At 44.0% G+C, this 20,732-nt stretch overlaps 1 protein-coding gene across 1 annotated transcript in view; it reads right to left on the reverse strand.

Moving 5' to 3' along the window:
• LOC126090105 (SEC14-like protein 2) overlaps positions 1-20,732 on the reverse strand; it is a 317,955-nt gene that overhangs the window by 158,794 nt on the left and 138,429 nt on the right. Inside the window, exon 2 of the mRNA XM_049906960.1 lies at positions 7,186-7,255. Within this exon, the coding sequence (XP_049762917.1) occupies positions 7,186-7,255 (70 nt within the window). The remainder of the gene's footprint in view (positions 1-7,185; positions 7,256-20,732) is intronic.

Consider the following 20,732-nt stretch of genomic DNA (forward strand, 5'->3'; position numbering starts at 1 on the left):
GCGAAAAGCCGCATGGTTCAAAATGGTTCAAATGGCTCTGAGAACTATGCGACTTAACTTCTGAGGTCATCAGTCGCCTAGAACTTAGAACTAATTAAACCTAACCAACCTAAGGACATCACACACATCCATGCCCGAGGCAGGATCGCTCGGTTCCAGACTGTAGCGCCTAGAACCGCACGGCCACTCCGGTCGGCAAAAGCCGCATGGAACTTCCGACACTATCTACTAAGTCATTTATATATATTGTGAAAAGCAATGGTCACATAACACTTCCCTGTGGCACGCCAGAGGTTACTTTAACGTTGCCGTGCAATTATCATGTACGATGGTTCAAATGGCTCTAAGCACTATGGGACTTAACATCTGAGGACATCAGTCCCCTAGACATAGAACTACTTAAACCTAACTAACCTAAGGACATCACACACATCCATGGCCGAGGCAGGATTCGAACCAGCGACAGTAGCAGCAGCGCGGTTTGGACGGAAGTGCCTAGAACCGGTCGGCCACAGCGGCCGGCCATGTACGATGGACAACCGCCCACCTGCTCAGTGTGTGGACAGGAGGTTCATCTTCGCTCTGACTTTACAGCGGCGAACAACCCAGATTCCATCACGAGAAGCGGTACAACATGTTCCTCCTTCGATCCTACCAATTGTTATGCATAAGTGATGCCACCTATGACGTCTGGAGCACAATTGACGACACTTACGACGTCTGGAGGTGGGGATCGGGGTAGGTTACCACCGCACACAGACGGACACGTTATTGATAGTCACATACCGCCCGCTTGCTGCAGGAGTCGCCAGATAAACCCGAACCGCAATAGATACCGCACAACGAGCGGGTGGATTTTAATCCACGTGTCGTGCCAACCCAAGCTTTCTTCTCGGAAGGCGCAGAGGACTCGGATCTACACTCACATCCTGCATCCTGACACGGAGAAGCACTGCGTCCGGAAGCAGCGTTCGTCCTGGAAGCACGAAACATCTTGCGGACAGTTACGTACGATGGTACTGACTTGGACAGTGTCGTGGACGCTCCTGCTACGGAAGCGTCGAACGACACTGCTCCCTCTTTAGGAAGTGAGATGATGGATTATTCTTCTCCTGGACACCCGTTCGGAGATGGAGGGTGCGATAGAACACCGTAGCAGCCGCGAGTAATGACGACAAGGACCTCTTTGGTAGTCGATGTACCACACCCACAGCCTCTCTCCAGTGACTCGTGGGCGGACGAACTGGAAGACGACTCTGGCGGGCACAAGAGGGGGAGTTACACAGTTATCCCCGTCTCCTGTGGACAGCGTGATAATAGAGACGACAGAGTGGCGTTTGGGTGACCAGACCCGTTGCCACTGCTACACCGACGACTGCCGCTGCCTTCGAGGGCTGTCAGTCATATCGACTCGCGACTATCAACATCAATACCATCCGATCGCGCGAGAAGCTGTCATTGTTAAGCGACACACTTTATGCGACCGACAATGACGTGGCCTTTTTGCAGGAGTATACGTTCTTGGCTTCCAGGACAACTCCGCACACACGACATGCATATCACACGCGTCGGATACGGGCAGTGGCTTCGCAATACTTCTCAAAAAAGGTTTAACAGCCACCGATATACGTTACCTACCGAATGCCAGGGGCATGGCGCTTACCGTCCAACCTCATCAATGTTTACGCACCGTCCGGTACCAGTAAGAGGCGTGAACGTTCGCTATTCTTTACTGAGGAATTAACATAGTTATTCCAAGGCAGAATAGATGATCTGGCGATCGGGGGCGATTTTAATTGTACATAGTCTTCCTGGACCAAATTCCTCAACATTCACCATGGCCACTCGGCAGTCGGCCGGTGTGGCCGAGCGGTTCTAGGCGCTTCAGTCTGGAACAGCGCGACCGCTATGGTCGCAGATTCGAATCCTGCCTCGGGCATGGATGTGTGTGATGTCCTTAGGTTAGTTGGATTTAAGTAGTTCTAAGTTCAAGGGGACTGATGACCTCAGATATTTAGTCCCATAGTGCTCACAGCCAGTTGAACCAGCACTCAGCGCTGTCATTCGCGAGCTCAGTTTGATAGACACTAGGGACATCAACTATGCAAGACAGGGTTTCACGTACATTCGTCGAACAGTTCTGATAGGATATATGCCAGCCGAGTTGTGGCCAGCAGCACGTATTGACCGAACTACTTACATCTTGTAACCTATCGCTTCCTTCCTACTTCCATCTATTTCCCACATTAAACAATAAGCAAAGTTTTCTATGAAGATTTGATAGGAGCGAAGATTACAATAAATTTTCTAGTTTGATTATCTTGTCTTGTGGAGTTGGCTCCAGTTCTTCTTGTCTAGGGGTCTGGTTCTTGAAGCTGAAAATCTCAAATTTTTGGTCCTCATGGTTGGATTGAACTAAATAAATTTTTGTTTTTACGTAAATATATTTTCTCACTTCTTAGTATATCATACAGTCTTGATTTTTCACATTAACAAAGTCGAAATAACATTGTTCGCACAAAAATACCAATGTACACCCGATCACATCAGAGGTAAGGTTACGACTCCCACACTCTGGGGAAATAACCGTATTCCAAAGGGTTTACAATTTTTCTTAACAAATGAATTCCTTCTAGTTTGTGTTAAATTATTAATTTCGATTATTATTTCATAAATTAATCCAGAAATAAACATAGTAAACAGTGCAGGATTGCGAAATTAATAATAGAAATTTTAAGTGCGCCAATAGTTCGTAATTTCAAATGTTTCTAAAAAATAATTTTAACTTTACATTCAGATCTAGTACTTATCGATTGTAACATCGAGACTAAAACATGTCCGCAGCTCGTGGTCGTGCGGTAGCTTTCTCGCTTCCCACGCCCGGGTTCCCGGGTTTGATTCCCGGCGGGGTCAGGGATTTTCTCTGCCTCGTGATGACTGGGTGTTGGGTGATGTCCTTAGGTTAGTTAGGTTTAAGTAGTTCTAAGTTCTAGGGGACTGATGACCATAGATGTAAAGTCCCATAGTGCTCAGAGCCATTTGAACCATTTGACTAAAACATTTTATGAAGTAATTCCTTTTCATAACTTTTAGCTTGAAATATAACATAGTGTGTATAAAATTATAAGAAAGTTTTCAGAAAAGCAACTGAAATAATACTCACCTGTCCAAGAGTCAGAAAAAAATACTGGTATCGACAACTACTGTTGACGAAAGGTAATGCAGGAGGAGGATGTGCCGTTGCAACCTGTACCATCACGCTTTGACGCGATCAAGTATGGCGCAGCCGCAGCCCGTGGAAGTTTAACACCGCTCACGTGACCTCACCGGAATGTCAAGCGGCGGTGGGAGACATGAGACAGTGACTACGGCGACGCGGAGCGGAGCGTCTACGGCTGCTTTACAGTGGTGCTGGACTGTGCCAAGCCGAGCCTTCGCCGTCCTTGAAGGCGTTTAGTAGGGAAGCTGCAGCATGGAGGCTCAGCACTACAGAGTGCTACTACGCCACCCTCAGAGTGTGTTCGTTATGCCCCCATCAACGGACGGTCAGATGACTGTCAACGGAACAAAAGCGATGATTTTAACGTTGGCACGTTAACACCTTGAAGGGACCATCATTCGTGCGCGTCAAAAGGTCGGAATCGCCAACGAACGGAGCTGCATGTGCCATATAGCCGTGGAAAGAAAGCGCAGACACAGGATACTGATCCACGAGGTGACGACAGAAGATAGCGTCGGTCACGTCACGCAAACAGACATAAGCAATGCATACTTTACCCGTTATTCTCACCTGTATGCGGAGAAGAGATCTGGGACAAATAAACAGCTGTTGGTTAAAATGCATTTCATAAAGTGTAGAAAAGATTCGCTCACTTTCACATGAACAACAGTAGTCTCAGACAGTTGGGGGCATATATATTTCGTCCTATGGGGTAACGGGGTGGCGACACGAATGGCATCCTGTCACCCCTTAAACAAACCATGCCATATCTGGGATGGAGAAAAACAGATCGGTTAAAACCGATACCTGTATTTTAGTTCTGGATAGCCGGCATTTTCTGTACGTAGTTGGTCTCTGTTATAAAAGGCGTTATTTTTTTTATTCTTCTCTAATAACCGAGTAAAAAAAAAACCGAAATATCAATCAGCCATAGCAGCAGTGCCAAAACTTTTAGTTTTTAAATAAAACTTTTCTAAAAAGGAGTAATTTTTATTCGTAAAAAAAATCTGCATTGGTTTGAAATATTGCGTTGCCGGCCGCTGTGGGCGAGCGGTTCTAGGCGCTACAGTCTGGAACCGCGCGACCGCTACGGTCGCAGGTTCGAATCCTGCCTCGGGCATGGATGTATGTGATGTCCTTAGGTTAGTTAAATTTAAGTAGTTCTAAGTTCTAGGGGACTGATGACCTCATAAGTTAAGTCCCATAGTGCTCAGAGTCATTTTTGAAATATTGCGTTATTACGTAAAATGGGAAAAGCGATCAGTGCCATTTTAATAAAGCCGGTAGATACGAGCAACAAATACATGGTATAAGAAATGGCACAGTACTGCTGAGACAATAATGATTCTGTTGCCGTGTGTCGTGGCTTAAGGTACAAACGTACGTGAAGTCTCTCAGACTTGCCCCCACCTGCTGTGTACGGTAGTTTCTCGCTGTCGTCGCCGGACACCCGTTGTATTGCACCTACCCTAGTCCTGAAATAATTTTGCGAAGTAACGTAGCAGTGAAGTACAATACTTCATTTGCTTTAAAAGATTAACGATTTGTCTGTCATGCCTATGAAATAATAAAAGAGAAAGGAAATTATGGTTACAGTTTAACAACAGTTCATTCACAGTATACGATAAAAACAGAAAGTATATGATCTGCTGTCTGTCTTTACATAGTACGCCTTTATCTGCTTGTAGCCTTTAAAAACGGAGAAATTAACCCGAAAAGCAGATTTTTTCAACCTCAGTTTTTACCCTTTTGCAATGACTATTAGTAGTGTCCAAATAGTAATATGATGCCCCCGATAACATCATTTATGAACCTAATTTCAAAAAATTAGAACCCATCCCAGAATATTGCTGATTTTTTGTAGTATTCAACCAATTATCACTTTACGAGAAAAGCAGCGAAAGGTGGACGGTTTAAGTTTTCTTTTTTCGCCTATTTAATTTAGTATTTTGATTTCGTTTGTCTTGAAACTGAGACAGCAAAAATGTTCAATTTTTCTTTAAAATTTCTACGTTAAATACAGGAAATAATAGGAACAAAAAAAAACCGAAAATTGAATATTCCAGAAAACGGTTATTTTCAGCGGTTTTAATAGGTTACACAGCCGTGGATTATAATCGATATAACCGAAAACCTGTTGTTTAGCGATAACCGCCATCACTATGCCACGTTCCTTAATAACCATGCCAACCCCGCGCCGATGCAGTTCAAAGACATAATAAAAAGAATGCTGCCGTCGAAAGGAGTTCATGTCTAATCATCTCACACAGGATACAGTAATATTTTCCCCCCGATTATTATCATAGCTAAATTACCATCACAATAGCCAAACAGAAGTAGCTAGACACTGTTTCAAAGGCTTGTTGTCTGCCTGAAATAGATCAGGAGTAAATTACTCAATTCATTGAGAAATATTTCCCAGGTGTGTTTTACGCCTCAGCACCTATCAGTTCCTGGAACTCTGTTAGCAGGAGGTGTGTCCATTGTGTTGGAAGAACGAAACATTTTCTTTAAGCTTCAGTTTCAACATAAAGTTGCTGTCTCACGAACACTATGAATGTCACTTTCCGTTTCTTCATGTTCTTAAATGATGCAATTTGAATTGTAATGACTTTAATTAAAGTGTTGGTGATTTTATTCTGGGAATGATTCTAGATGATTATCAATACAAACAGTATACTCTGTTTACGAACTTCCAGCATTTGTAACTTTGGCTGGTTTTTCGTTGTACTGATATATTCTGTTTCCTTTTCATCCACATAATTTCATCTGGTTATTATTTATATAACGCTACGAACTTATGAATATTAGAATTTTTTTTAATCCGTCGTTTGTAGAAGAAACTGAGCTCCATGACACAATTAAGCAACTTAAGCACTCCAGATACTAAATACATTTTATTATGTAAAAAAACTGCGCCAGAGAGATAAAACCATATGGTTGGCAAGAAATCAGCCTGTACGCTTCGTCAGCTACCGTGGTTGCAGTCGGTCAAACGGTTGAACAGAAAAACAGAAGGTAAGATCCTCAAAGAGAAGTGCGATTTTAGAACATCCTGAGAATGGCAACAAGTGAACTTATCCAAACAGGCCAGGTCAGCTTTTCAAAATATCCGAAGTCAGTCTGTCGAGATAACTGAAAAATCTGGACGACGGTACCCAACAGTAAATTTGAGAGCTAAAACAGGAACTGGTCAGTTTCATCTGTCAGTTGGTAGGTACGCGCTTCATACCTCCTGTATGATTCAGAATGACTAGCTATATTTCTTGGAAACTGTTTGTAACACGTGTTGCTAGAAGTATGATAACACGCAAACATCCCGTACGCGTTTCCGTCTGCCATTCATGCATCACCACGTGTCAGTTACGCACAGGAAACCTGTCAACAGTCGAGTCCGCCCAAACACTCAGCGCGCGCGCCCGTGTGTGTGTGTGTGTGTGTGTGTGTGAGAGAGAGAGAGAGAGGTCAGCAAGGGAAAAGAGACAGATAGATAGAGAGAGAGAGAGAGAGAGAGAGAGAGATAGGGAGAGCGAGAAGGAGGGGAGGAAGGGTAGCGGGGGTATCGTTCAGCATCGCATACCAAACAAATACTGCCAAATTCCTGTTCGAGTTTTTCATGCTATAAATGACATGATGTTGAACAGATCTGCTAGTAATGGTGATGGACATGAGGCGACTGTGCTCCACTCTGATTACGTCATGGACTGCGTAAGTTGATTCTGTTTGATAATTTGGTATAAAATTGCTGAGATACCAATAAATTTCAGCACCTTGTCAGCAGTTTCATTTCCTTGGATAACTTATTTTTGTATTATTTGCCTAATTTCTGGAAATCAGAAGAGCACTGATGCCACAATGTGTCGCTGATCTTGTCCGAGGTACTCGCACTGTTTTAGGCTATTAGTTATGGAGACAAAAGTATAATTTCTTGTGTACTGCCATTCTGATAGAGTACGCTGACTTACCTCTGAGCCACCTTAGCAGGTAATGGTCATCGTGATGTGGTTGTCTGACGTCCGCAATGTTACGCCGCAGCTGCGAACAGAAACAAGAAAACGCGTTAATTGGGCAGTTCAAGGCAACTGTACTGCGCCTGACAACTCTCATCTCTTTGTCAGTGGAATCTTTCCTCAGTCATCTCTCTCTCTCTCTCTCTCTCTCTCTCTCTCCCTCCCTCTCTCTCTCTCTCACTCTCTCTCACTATCCCTCCCTCCCCCCCTCCTCCCCTCCCCGCTCGCCCACTCAACCACAAAAAAATGGTTCAAATGGCTCTGAGCACTATGCGACTTAACTTCTAAGGTCATCAGTCGCCTAGAACTTAGAACTAATTAAACCTAACTAACCTAAGGACATCACACACATCCATGCCCGAGGAAGGATTCGAACCGGCGACCGTAGCGGTCGCTCGGCTCCAGACTGTAGCGCCTAGAACCGCACGGCCACTCCGGCCGGCTCTCAACCACACAGATACACACTCGCACTCACTCGTTTGTGTGCAAGCGAGCAATGGAACACTTTTCATCACAATCATTACTATCAGCGATCTGCCACCCACTGTTAGACAAAGAACTCTTCTCCAATTTTCCATCCATTATGGATCCATGTTGCTCCCGAATGTGTACTACTCTCACTGACCCATCTTCCGTTACAATTTTCCATCCATTATGGATCCATGTTGCTCCCGAATGTGTACTACTCTCACTGGCCCATCTTCCGTTAGATCATCGTCTCGTTCTTTCCTTATATCTTGGAACACTGCAAAGAGCTTCTCTCTTGCTGCGTCTACCACTCTTTCACCTGGCTACATACCCTATTCACCCCATCTCATTTTCATTGCATATTGCCCTTTTCTCGCACGATATTCAGGCAGCCACGGATAAAGGGCAACAAGGACACTCCCTATTCCTAAATTTCCGGAAAGCGTTTGACACGGAGTCACATTGCCCCTCTGCAGACTATTACTGAAGGTTCCAGCATACAGAATTGGTTGTCAATGGCTCGTATTCAATGGGTAATGGAACCCATCACGATGAATGCTCAGAGACAAGGGTGTCTTCATGGATACCCCAGGGTAATGTAACAGGACGTTATCTATCTATATACATCAACGATCAGACGATAGCGTGAGCAGCCGATGACTTAGACGGAATTTGTCTTCAGTGTGATGAGTGGCAGCTTGTTCTACATGTAGGAGAATTTACGTTAATGCATATGAGTAGGAAAATCAATCCTGTGACGTTCGAATGTCGTATTAATAATGTGCTGCTTGAAATAATCACATTGATTGGATATCTAGGCTTAACGTTGCAAAGCGATATGAAATGGAAAGAGCACGTAAGTTCGGTAGTAGGAAAGGCGACTGGTCGACTTTGTTCTTTGGGATAATTTTAGGAAAGTGTAAACCATCTACACTGTGTGATCAAAAGTATCCGGACTCCTGGCTGAAAATGACTAACAACTTCGTGGCGCCCTCCATCGGTAATGCTGGAATTCAATACGGTGTTGGCCAACCCTTAGCCTTGATGACAGCTCTCTCTCTCGCAGGCATACGTTCAATCAGGTGCTGAAAGGTTTCTTTGGGAATGGCAGCCCATTCTTCACGGAGTACTGCACTGAGGAGAGGTATCGATATCGGTCGGTGAGGCCTGGCACGAAGTCGGCGTTCCAAAACATCCCAAAGGTGTTCTATAGGATTCAGGTCAGGACACTGTGCAGGCCGGTCCATTACAGGGATGTTATTGTCGTGTAACCATTCCGCCACAGCCGTGCATTATGAACAGGTACTCGATCGTCTTGAAAAATGCAATAGCCATCCGCAAATCGCTCTTCAACAGTGGGAAGCAAGAAGGTGCTTAAAACATCAATGTACGCCTGTGATGTGATAGTGCCACTAAAAACAAGGGATGCAAGCCCTCTCAGTGAGAAACACGACTACACCATAACACCATCGCCTACAAATTTTCCTGTTGGCACTACACACGCTGGCAGATGACGTTTACCGCGCATTCGCCATACCCACACCCTGCCATCGGATCGCCACATTGCGTACCGTGATTCGTAACTCCACACAACGTTTTTCCACTGTTCAATCGTCCAATGCTTACGCTCCTTACACCAAGCGAGGCGTCCTTTGGCATTTACCGACGTGATGGGTGGCTTATGACCAGCCACTCGACCATGAAATCCAAGTTTTCTCACCTCCCGCCTAACTGTGATAGTACTTGCAGTGGATTCTGATACAGTTTGGAATTCCTGTGTAATGATCTGGAGAGATGTCTGCCTATTACACATTACGATCCTCTTCAACTGCCGGCGGTATCTGTCAGTCAACAGACGAGTTCGCCTGTACGCTTTTGTGCTGTACGTGTCCCTTCAAGTTTCCATTTCACTATCACATTGGAAACAGTGGACCTAGGGATGTTTAGGAGTGAAATGATAATTATATGGACACCCTAGCTACAAACAGGCGTTGATGTACTTCATTGGGGACATGTTGAAAATGTGTGCCCCGACCAGGACTCGAACCCGGGATCTCCTGCTTACATGGCAGACACTCTATCCATCTGAGCCACCATGGGCACACCATGGGCACAGAGGATAGTGCGTATGCAGGGACTTATCCCTTGCACGCTCCCCGTGAGATCCACATTCCCAACATGTCCACACCACTACATTCGTAGTTCGCCTAATAGATGTTTGCCCATCATACTCATTACTCGTGGCAGATTAATCTACCAAGTCCCATACAAGTTCGAGCATAGCGTGTGCGTTCGCACAAGATGTTTAGGAGTGTGGAAATCTCGCGTACAGATGTAAGGGGTGCATTCAAGTTCTAAGGCCTACGATTTTTTTTTCTCTGGACTGGAAAGAGATAGAAACATGCGCATTGTTTTAAAATGAGGCCGCGTTCATTGTCAATACGTCCCAGAGATGGCAGCGCCGTATGGCAGATGGAATTTTACCACCAGCGGCGAGAATGAGAACTGCTATAAATACTTAAAATGGTGACATTTTCCTTACTTGAACAGCGTGCAATCATTCGTTTTGTGAATTTGCGTGGTGTGAAACCAATTGAAATTCATCAACAGTTGAAGGAGACATGTGGTGGTGGAGTTATGGAGTTATGGATGTGTCGAAAGTACTTTCGTGGGTGCGACAGTTTAATGAAGGCAGAACATCATGTGACAACAAACCGAAACAACCTCGGGCTCGCACAAGCCGGTCTGACGACATCATCGAGAAAGTGGAGAGAATTGTTTTGGGGGATCGCCGAATGACTGTTGAACAGATCGCCTCCAGAGTTGGAATTTCTGTGGGTTCTGTGCACACAATCCGGCATGACGACCTGAAAATGCGAAAAGTGTCATCCAGGTGGGTGCCACGAATGCTGACGGACGACCACATGGCTGCCCTTGTGGCATGTTGCCGAGAAATGTTGACGCGCAACGACAGCATGAATGGGACTTTCTTTTCGTCGGTTGTGACAATGGATGAGACGTGGATGCCATTTTTCAATCCAGAAACAAAGTGCCAATCAGCTCAATGGAAGCGCACAGATTCACCGCCACCAAAACAATTTCGGGTAACCGCCAATGCTGAAAAAATGGTGTCCATGTTCTGGGACAGCGAGGGCGTAATCCTTACCCATTGCGTTCCAAAGGGCACTACGGTAACAGGTGCATCCTAAGAAAATGTTTTTAAGAACAAATTCCTTCCTGCACTGCAACAAAAACGTCCGGGAAGGGCTGTGCGTGTGCTGTTTCACCAAGACAACGCACCCGCACATCGAGCTAACGTTACGCAACAGTTTCTTCGTGATAACAACTTTGAAGTGATTCTCATGCTCCCTACTCACCTAACCTGGCTCCTAGTGACTTTTGGCTTTTTCCAACAATGAAAGACACTCTCCGTGGCCGCACATTCACCAGCCGTGCTGCTATTGCCTCAGCGATTTTCCTGTGGTCCAGTGAAAAATGTGTGCGTCTGCAGGGCAATTACGTCGAGAAGTAACGCCAGTTTCATCGATTTCGGGTGAGTAGTTAATTAGAAAAAAAATCGGAGGCCTTAGAACTTGAATGCACCTTGTATGACACAAGTGACACCCAATTTCCTGACCACCTTCGAAGTCCGTGAGTTCCGTAGAGCGTCCCATTCTGCTCTCTCACGATGTGTAATGACTACTGAGGTCACTGATATGGAGTACCTGGCAGTAGGTGGGAGAACAATGCACCTAATAAGAAAAACGTATGTTTTTCGGGTGTCCGGATACTTTTGATCACAGTGTGGTGTCACTGCGAGACACCACACTTGCTAGGTGGTAGCCTTAAAATCGGCCGCGGTCCGTTAGTATACGTCGGACCCGCGTGTCGCCACTATCAGTGATTGCAGACCGAGCGCCGCCACACGGCAGGTCTAGACACACTTCCTAGCACTTGCCCCAGTTGTACAGCCGACTATGCTAGCGATGGTTCACTGACAAAATACACTCTCATTTGCCGAGATGATAGTTAGCATAGCCTTCAGCTACGTCATTTGCTATGACCTAGCAAGGCGCCATTACCAGTTACTATTGATGCTGTAAAACATGTACCGTCACGAGCGATGTTCACCATTTATGGATTAAAGTTAAGTATACCACAGCTACGTCCTTTTTTGCTAGTCTAATTTCCTTGATCTGTTCCAGACCTCACGCCAGCCTGCGTGAGCTAAAACGCGTGCCTTTCGGCTTCCTCTGATAGTGGGTTGGCTCTCTTGCCAATCCACAACATTTGGCGACGAGGCCAAGCCGCGTTAGTAACTATACTGCCCTGATTTACTTGTGTAATGGCTTGGCCACAATCTCCAGATGTACTGTCTGAATTTTATCGCTTACAGAATCAGCAGACGCAGGCCTTACTGGATGCCCTTGGACAGCTCGTCCAGGGTCAACGTGCAATGCAAAACGATGCGGCAGCCACCGCTCCACCGCTCACGCAGCCACAACACGCAGTTGCACCACCTTTTCGTCCTTTTGATGCTGCACTGGAAAGCTGGATGGAGTGGTCCCGCCAATTTGGATTCCATCTCGCCGCCTACAGAATTCAAGGTAACGAGCGGCAGCCTTTCTTATTATCGTCCATCGGTGTGCACACCTACCGTGTGATAGTCAAATTATTTCCCCGACGTGACGTAGTAACTCTGTCCTACGACGAAATTTTGTCTGCATTAGATGCATATTTCAAAGAATCAGTCAATGTAGTTGCCAAAAGGTATACTTTCTTTCGTACAAAACGTATGGCAGGTCAGACTAATCGGGAGTGGGTTGCAACCTTGCAAGGCCTTACTAGGGATTGTGCTTTTGAGTGTCAATGTGGACTCCCTTATTCAGATACTATGGTGCATGATGCAATTGCACAGAACGTTTCTGATGTTCGTATCCGGGAACAGATTTTGATACTAGTCAATCCCTCCCTTCAACAAGTGATGGACATATTGGATTGGCAGGACACACTTGACTTTGCTCAGGCATCATTTGAACCTTCGCCACCCATGTGTCAGGTTAACTGGCCCGCCAGGCGAGCTACATGGAACAGTAAACAGTCCTCGCGCCCGGCCGCGCCAAAGCCGCCTGGCTCTCGGCCACATGTACCGCGCTGGCAAGCAAATGCAGTGAAATCATGCCCGCGGTGTGCTACTAGACATTCGCGTGAGAATTGCCCATCACGCCAGGCTATTTGCTTTTTCTGTAATAAAAAAGGCCATGTTCAGAGTGTTTGCCAGAAAAAGCTCAGATCGGACACTCACAACCATTCCAGGCCCTTTGCTTCACGCCGAAATCGAACCAAGGATACTCAGGCTCGTGAAACTTTGCCTATGGAAATTCATGTAGTTCGTGCCACTCCGCCCAGTGATACTCTCTCTAACAGTGACTGTGTTCGTACTACCAATAGTGTGTGTCGACGTCGCCGGAACTCCCATCAAGTCGCAAGTGATTTTGTACCAGTTACAGTTCACGTTGCATGAGACAGTCGCTCTTGTCATCAGCAGGACAATAAACTTTTTGTGGACTTGGACATTAACGGCAAAGTGATACCATTCCAGCTCGATGCCGGAGCTGCAGTTTCACTAATCAATCACGACACTTACAAACTGCTGGGCACACATCCGTTGCATGCCGCAAATGTTAAGTAGTTATTCAGGACAAGCGATCCCTGTGTTAGGACAGTGCAGCCTTCTTGCAACATACAAGGGACAAACAAAACTTGTGTCAATTTACGTCCTTCGTTCTTCTGCTGCAGTGAACTTGTTTGGTTTCTATTTATTTCAGTTGTTTAAATTGCCTATAGTAAATCAGGTCCTATCAGTGAACCAGACTGTGCCTTCGGACAGTGTTTCTCGTCTATGTGAAGAATTTGCAGACATTTTTGCACTGGGTCTTGGTTGCGCGAAGAACTATAAAGCACATTTGGAACTGAAAGTAAACGCGCAACCGAAATTTTTCAGAGCGCGCAATGTTCCCCACGCATTGCGTGATGAGGTCGCAAGAACATTACACGATTTGGAATCACAAGGTGTAATTGAACGTGTGCAGGCTTCTCTCTGGGCATCACCCTTAGTAATTTTGCAAAAACCTTCCGGAAAATTGAGACTTTGCGTGGACTTCAAGGCAACAGTGAATCCACAACTAGTGACTGCAACTTTTCCTTACCCCGCCCGGAAGATCTTTCTGACAAACTGTGCCCGGGTAAATATTTTTCGAAGTTGGACCTAGCAGATGCGTATTTGCAAATACCGGTGGACGAAGAATCCCGGCGCGTTTTGGTGGTTAACACGCATCTTGGTTTGTATCGATTCAAACGACTGCCATTCGGGTGTGCATCCGCCCCTGCATTGTTTCAGCAATATCTACAAACTGTTTGTGCGTCGGTCCCTACTGCAGCAAACTATCTGGACGATATTGTGATCTCCGGAAAGACGGAAGAAGAACATTTAGCCAATCTCAGAACATTATTTCAGGTCTTGCGACAAAATGGTCTTCGCTTGCGGAAGGACAAATGTGTGTTTTTTGCTCGTGACTTACCCTATCTGGGACATGTACTCAATGCCCAAGGCATACATCCCAGTCCAGAGCACCTCCGTGCCATACAAGACTTGCCTTCGCCGCAGAATTTGAAGCAGCTACAGAGTGTGCTGGGAAAAATAAATTACTATAACAGATATGTGCCACATGCCTCTTCCATTTCAGCTCCGCTTCATCGCTTACGCCGTAAGGGTGTTCCGTTCGTCTGGACGACGGAATGCGAACGCGCCTTTCGCCAGTTGAAATCGACGTTGCTTTCCAATACTTGCCTTACGCCATTCGATCCCCGGAAGCCCCTTTTGTTGATGGTGGATGCATCGGATTTCGGGATCGGTGCTGTGCTTGCGCACAAAGATGGTTCGCACGATCGCCATATTGCCTTTGCGTCCAAATTGCTCTCGTCTGCGCAAAGAAATTATTCCCAGATCGAGAAAGAAGCATTGGCTCTCGTATTTGGTGTTACAAAGTTTCATGATTTCTTGTATGGTCGTCACTTTACCATCATCACAGACCACAAACCTTTGACGTCGCTTTTTCATCCGACCAAGCCTGTCCCTCCACGTACAGCGCAGAAATTCATTCGCTGGTCTATTTTCCTCTCGCAGTACCGCTACGATATCTTGTATCGGTCCACTGCTAAGCACGGAAACGCCGATGCGTTATCCCGTTTGCCTGTTGCTGAGGATAGAGCATTCGATTCCTCCGAACTTGCTTGCAGGTTCATTGATTCGAAAACCGATGACGTGGTCGAATCGTTTCCGATTGATTTTCGTCGTGTAGCTACAGCCACAGCTGCCGACCCTGTCCTGGCTACCGTTCTGCGTTTCGTTGCTACTCAATGTCCCTTGTCAAAGTCACGGATCGGGGATCCGTTGGTTCGCCGATTTTTTGCTCACAAGAAGAGACTTTTTGTACGACATGGTGTTTTGCTGTTGCGTTCTGATAATGATCAGTCCAGGGTCGTGGTCCCACGTTCGTTACAGTCCTCTGTCTTACACCTTCTCCACCAAGGACATTGGGGTATAGTGAGAACGAAACAACTTGCTCGTCAGCACTGTACTTGGTTCGGAATCGATGCCGCGATTACGAATATGTGCTCTTCTTGCATGGTGTGTGCCGAACAACAATCAGCACCACCGCGGAAATTCTTTGCATGGCCAAAAGCCACTTCCCCTTGGCAACGCTTACACATCGATTTTGCTGGTCCATTCTGGAATGCTCGATGGTTGGTTGTGGTAGATTCATTCAGTAATTTTCCTTTTGTTGTCCGGATGTCTTCCACGACGTCATCTGCCACCCTCCAAGCGTTATCCGCTATCTTTTGCATTGAAGGTCTTCCACAGATTATTGTTTCCGACAATGGCCCACAATTCATGTCCGCAGAATTTCAGTCATTCTGCAAGGCCAATGGTATTCAACATCTGACATCCGCGCCGTTTTCGCCACAGTCAAACGGTGCCGCTGAACGATTGGTCAGGACTTTCAAGTCACAGATGTTGAAGTTGAAAGAGTCGCATTCTCGGGAGGACGCGTTATTGCTCTTTTTGTCTTCGTATCGCTCTCAGCCCCGAGATGGTCGCTCGCCGGCTGAGTTGCTCCACGGTCGCCCTCATCGAACCTTGATGTCTTTGCTACATCCGCCGCATCAGGTTCCTATGCAGCGGCAGACGCCTGCTTTTGCCCCAGGCGATGTTGTCTACTACCGCAACTATCGAGGTTCACGGCTTTGGCTCGCAGGGTGCATTCTTCGCTGCCTCGGCCGCGCTATGTATCTGGTTTTGGGGGCCTCTGGCCGTTTTTAGTGTTCTTGTTATTTATTTTTTACTGTCCATCCCCTCATTGTCCCCAGTCACCCCTAATTATGCAAACTCATCAACAGGTTATCCGTGTCTTTATTGTTAATTTGTAAATTTTCGTTTCGGTGGTTTCGATGTATATGTTGTCCTTTTACGAGCGTAACTGGTTTTGAGACGTGTTTGGTGCTTGAGATTCTTACATTCATTATTAAAACTTCTCAGCCCTAGACGCAAGCAGTACAACCTTACCAGAAAAGCAAACATGGTTTAGATGTACTTACTTTTCCCAGTTCAGGAATCTGGAAACTTTCTCTAAGGTTAAACTGAATAGCTTTGTGCCATGGAAACTCGTTGTCTGAATATTCTTTCAATTCTGAATTTGCAATCAGTCTGAAGAAGTCTGGTGAAAACTGCAGCATTAATGAGTATATTCTTGAGTACATTAATACAAAGCTAATAAATGCATTGTTTCTCAAGAGCTGTAATACACACTTTTTTGCAATTGAGTAAGAAGTTTTCTCAAAATCTATGTGAAATATGTCATACCGAAAGAATGTCCATGTGCGCAATGCAACTTTGCCCAAAATAGCTGGAAAAAGTGCTAAATGCGAAGCCATACTGTGCCAAGGCACCGTAGTTTGACTTCCACGGATACGTCAACATTGCATAACGAGGCTGGAACTGCGCTGTGCTGGCTCATTTTGACTTTAGATGTTGCTCTTTTTCCGCCTTTTTTCGGAAAATTTGACTAAATAATTTCGCAAGTGTTATATTTCAGTGCATTCTTCTTTTCAAGATCCGCAAATGTAAATAAAATAATCAACTTTTTAAAAGAGCGTCTCGGTTGGAAAAAAGTTACAACCATTATCACACATGCTCGTCCGTGTGTATACTATCACCGGTCGATAATCTTTTATACATACAACTTTGCTTCTCAAGCCTCTTTACGGTATGTGGCGAAGGGTCTTTGTGTAATACTATCACTTCCCCTTTTCCTGTTCCAGACACAGGGTCACAGGTTTCCTTTGAAACAAGGTAGGCGAGTAGTTTATGAGGCATCTCGATTTATGCAGAGATAAATGGCAACGCCTATTGCTGCGATGACGGGGTGTATCTGAAGAGAACCTTCTAACGGAATGAAATTGTAAATGGTAGCCTACTCCTTATATATGGAAAAACAAGGATCCAAATCAACAGAGAAATAATAAAAATAAGTGTCTCCTCAGAATAATGGAAAAAATACGATTTTTTATGACTTAAGATGTCTTCAGCTGTGACAGAAACTTCAAATTTAATTTGTTAATAGGCATCCAAAAGAGAAATAAAACATAGGATTTTTTGGTCTTTGCCTTATTTTAAATTCCAGCGTTGTGGGTAGTGTAATACCTACCGAAGAAAATTTATGTACAAGAAAATTCCCTAACGTAAGGTGATAAAAATTTCACGGATCCCATATTTGTACAGTTTGAATCATAATACTTTTTCTTAATTTTTTTCCTCCTATTTTTGTTTCTTCTTTTGAGTAACTAATACAAACCTTTTCGTCTCATGTAGGCCAACATTTAGATACTTTGTGCAACAGACATGAAGTACGAATGAGCTTTGTGAAAAAACAGACTTTTCGTTAAAATATTTACTATATTTATGATGCTGCTGCTGTAATATTGTAATAAGTCTTATGTTCTCTAAACGCGAGATTTGCTTTACGCCTCTCTCGAAGTACATGTTCTTCAATACACACCACATATACTTTTTTTTCTTGTCGATATTCCGCCGTCTATCAGAAAATTAAGGAAGCCTTTGGAGAAGTACTTGCAGAGTAATCATGTAGATGTAAGTGTCGATGTAAGATCTAGCAGAAACTGAATCTTCTGTCGGTTTTTAGTAGAACAACAACACAATAAATGAAAAGCGCTAGTGTCCACATCTGATTTTAAAGCAGAGCTAATACAATAAAATTCATTGTCTCAACCAACGGCTACAGTTCAGTACGAATTGACCACATCTTGCATTATACCTCTCCTCTATATCCCATCTGCTGCCCCTTCAACTGTCTGTAAGAAGTGGTGTACATTATCATATCTAGGAGAGGTATCTCAGATCGTAGCAAAAACACTGAAATCCTGTATTTATAGACTTTCCTACTATGTTTAGAACACCACAGCACAGTGTATTATCAATAACAAAGATAAGATCCAGGTATTAGCCAACAGTGGGGTATATAAAATTATCTTTTCTGATTGTGACAAGTTTTACGTTGGTCAATCAGGCAGAGACATAGCAACTAGGCTGAATGAACATGAATGCAGCTGGAGGTTGCAAAATTCTGACTCCATACTTTGCTGAGCATGTACCGCATAACGGCCACAGCTACCAGCAGAGTCCCAAATCGTTCACTTCGCAAACAAAGGCCAAAAACTCAACCTGCTGGAAGACCCGGAAATTAAAAAACATTTAGCTCACCGTCCAGATCTAATCTTAAATGCCAGACACAGCTTACTTCTTCTCCTCTCCTAAACTTCACATAATCCTATTTGTTTTTCATTGCTTCTCACACTGTCTGTTCCTACATATTACCCCAATTTCCTATATTCATTGAGTTCTTTTATTTTATTGGAGTTGTATGCGTAATCATATAGACTGTAGTTACAATTGTTAAGTCTTCCTTTAATGTGTACTTTTATTACTTTCCATATTTAATATGTCTAGAAATTGTCTCATCAAGTACTGCTTTTCTTTTACTTGTATCATTTATTTAATGTAAATTGTTACATAGGCACAATTTTGAGAATAGTATATGCTCCGTTTAGTATATTGTTCAACTCATAAAACTGTAGCACCAACCAACTCCACACTTAAAGCCTGATAAGTTCCACTGTAGCGATAGCTTACGAGCGTTTATTTGAATCATTTTTGCATTAATTCCAGTGCCATTTTGACGATGTCCTGGAATCCATTTCAATAGGTTTCCTCCTAGTTTTGACAATTGCATTCAGTCCTGTATGTGTACATATAGCCTTCCTCATTTTTTTAATTCTTTACAAGCCCGCCAATCGCGATTTTTTTTCTGTTGGTTATTTTATATAAAAATGACTTTTTAAATTTCAGTAACAACACATTCTCAAAGATGTTCCCTCCACACTCCTCCATTTTCCTGCATTTATTCACTTCTGTTTATCTTATTGATATTCTTTAAGTTCGTCATATAGGCCTATTCTACAGTTACACTGATAATCTTTTCTTTTAATTGGTTTGTGTCTCACTCTCCATGTTTTATACTTCCTGAAATAACATTGTCAAGTACAAATTTTATTTTATTGGTTTTGTTTAATAATATAAACTGTTATGTAGGCTTGCTGTTCCAGTTTTGTGTTAAAGTTCTACCTGTTTATTCCCTTTATATTTTTTTGCTATTCAACCTTCAAAGATGTTATGTACTTTGCGTTTCTGCTTCAGTTTAGATGTAGAACTTCTTTTCCAATGTTGTTTACAAACATTGTAACTTCTTTGGCGACAATAGTCAGTAAAGGTCTGAAGATAGTCTTGTAAGCCGAAAACCAGGTAACGCAATAAAAGTAATATCGCAGTATAAAAACAACAATCCATCAAAAACATTTAGGTGGCAGTAGTCTTAATAATCAGAACTCGTTTTCCCAATATTTCCTCCGCGGAAGCTTGTCCCCGAAACCGCCTCGCTTTATCTCCTGAGGAGAGGCCATTATTATCCGCTGCAGCGCTGTGTTGTCTGCTGGCGCTACATTTCCGTGTTCATGGACTTAGCATGCGAACCAAAACGAAAACATCTCAGAAAATCCCACAAGAGTATGAAGAGAGAACATTTTTTCATCGCTTTACTATTCAACATCGAAAGAAAACCAGTGTGCAACTAAGTCAAATAGCGAATAAGGGCGAAAATAACAGAGCCGTTGCCATGAAAGGTGCTGAAACTGTAACTATAAAAACAAGTGGTCATAAAAATATGCGCTACACTGTGTCCTTTCATGCAGTGCTGACGGTCCTAACTTAATACAATGATCATTTTCAAGTGCAAAGTAAAGCCAAAACCTCTTAAAATACCACCAGAAGGCGGTGTTCACGTACATGACAGGGGTTCGATGGATGAGGCTGGTATGAAATTATGGATTAATACAATGTGGGAGTGAAGGAAAGGTGGTTTATTGAAGAAGAGTTTTGTTCTTGTGCTAGATCAGCTTAGCAGTCATTTGAAAAATTATGTGAAAAATCAGTTGAGACAGGGAAATACAGGTTCAAAAATGGTTCAGATGGTTCTGAGCACTATGGGACTTAACATCTATGGTCATCAGTCCCCTAGAACTTAGATCTACTTAAACCTAACTAACCTAAAGACATCACACACATCCATGCCCGAGGCAGGATTCGAACCTGTGACCGTAGCGGTCACGCGGTTCCAGACGGAAATACAGGGCTTTCTGTTATGCTGGGAAGACATGTCTTCGTAACTGTAAACTCATGATGTCTAGATAAATAAACAATTTAAACTGTATATGAGAGAGGAATGGAACAAATGGATAATGGAAGAAACCCAACATGAAATTACGCCGAAGGGAGCTTTAAAACGACGTACAATCAAACGAGTCAGTGGATAAAACAGTCGTGGTGTTAGTGAGAGAAGACA

The sequence above is a fragment of the Schistocerca cancellata genome, chromosome 1, assembly GCF_023864275.1.
Source record: "Schistocerca cancellata isolate TAMUIC-IGC-003103 chromosome 1, iqSchCanc2.1, whole genome shotgun sequence".
Classification (NCBI taxonomy): Eukaryota; Metazoa; Arthropoda; class Insecta; order Orthoptera; family Acrididae; genus Schistocerca; species Schistocerca cancellata.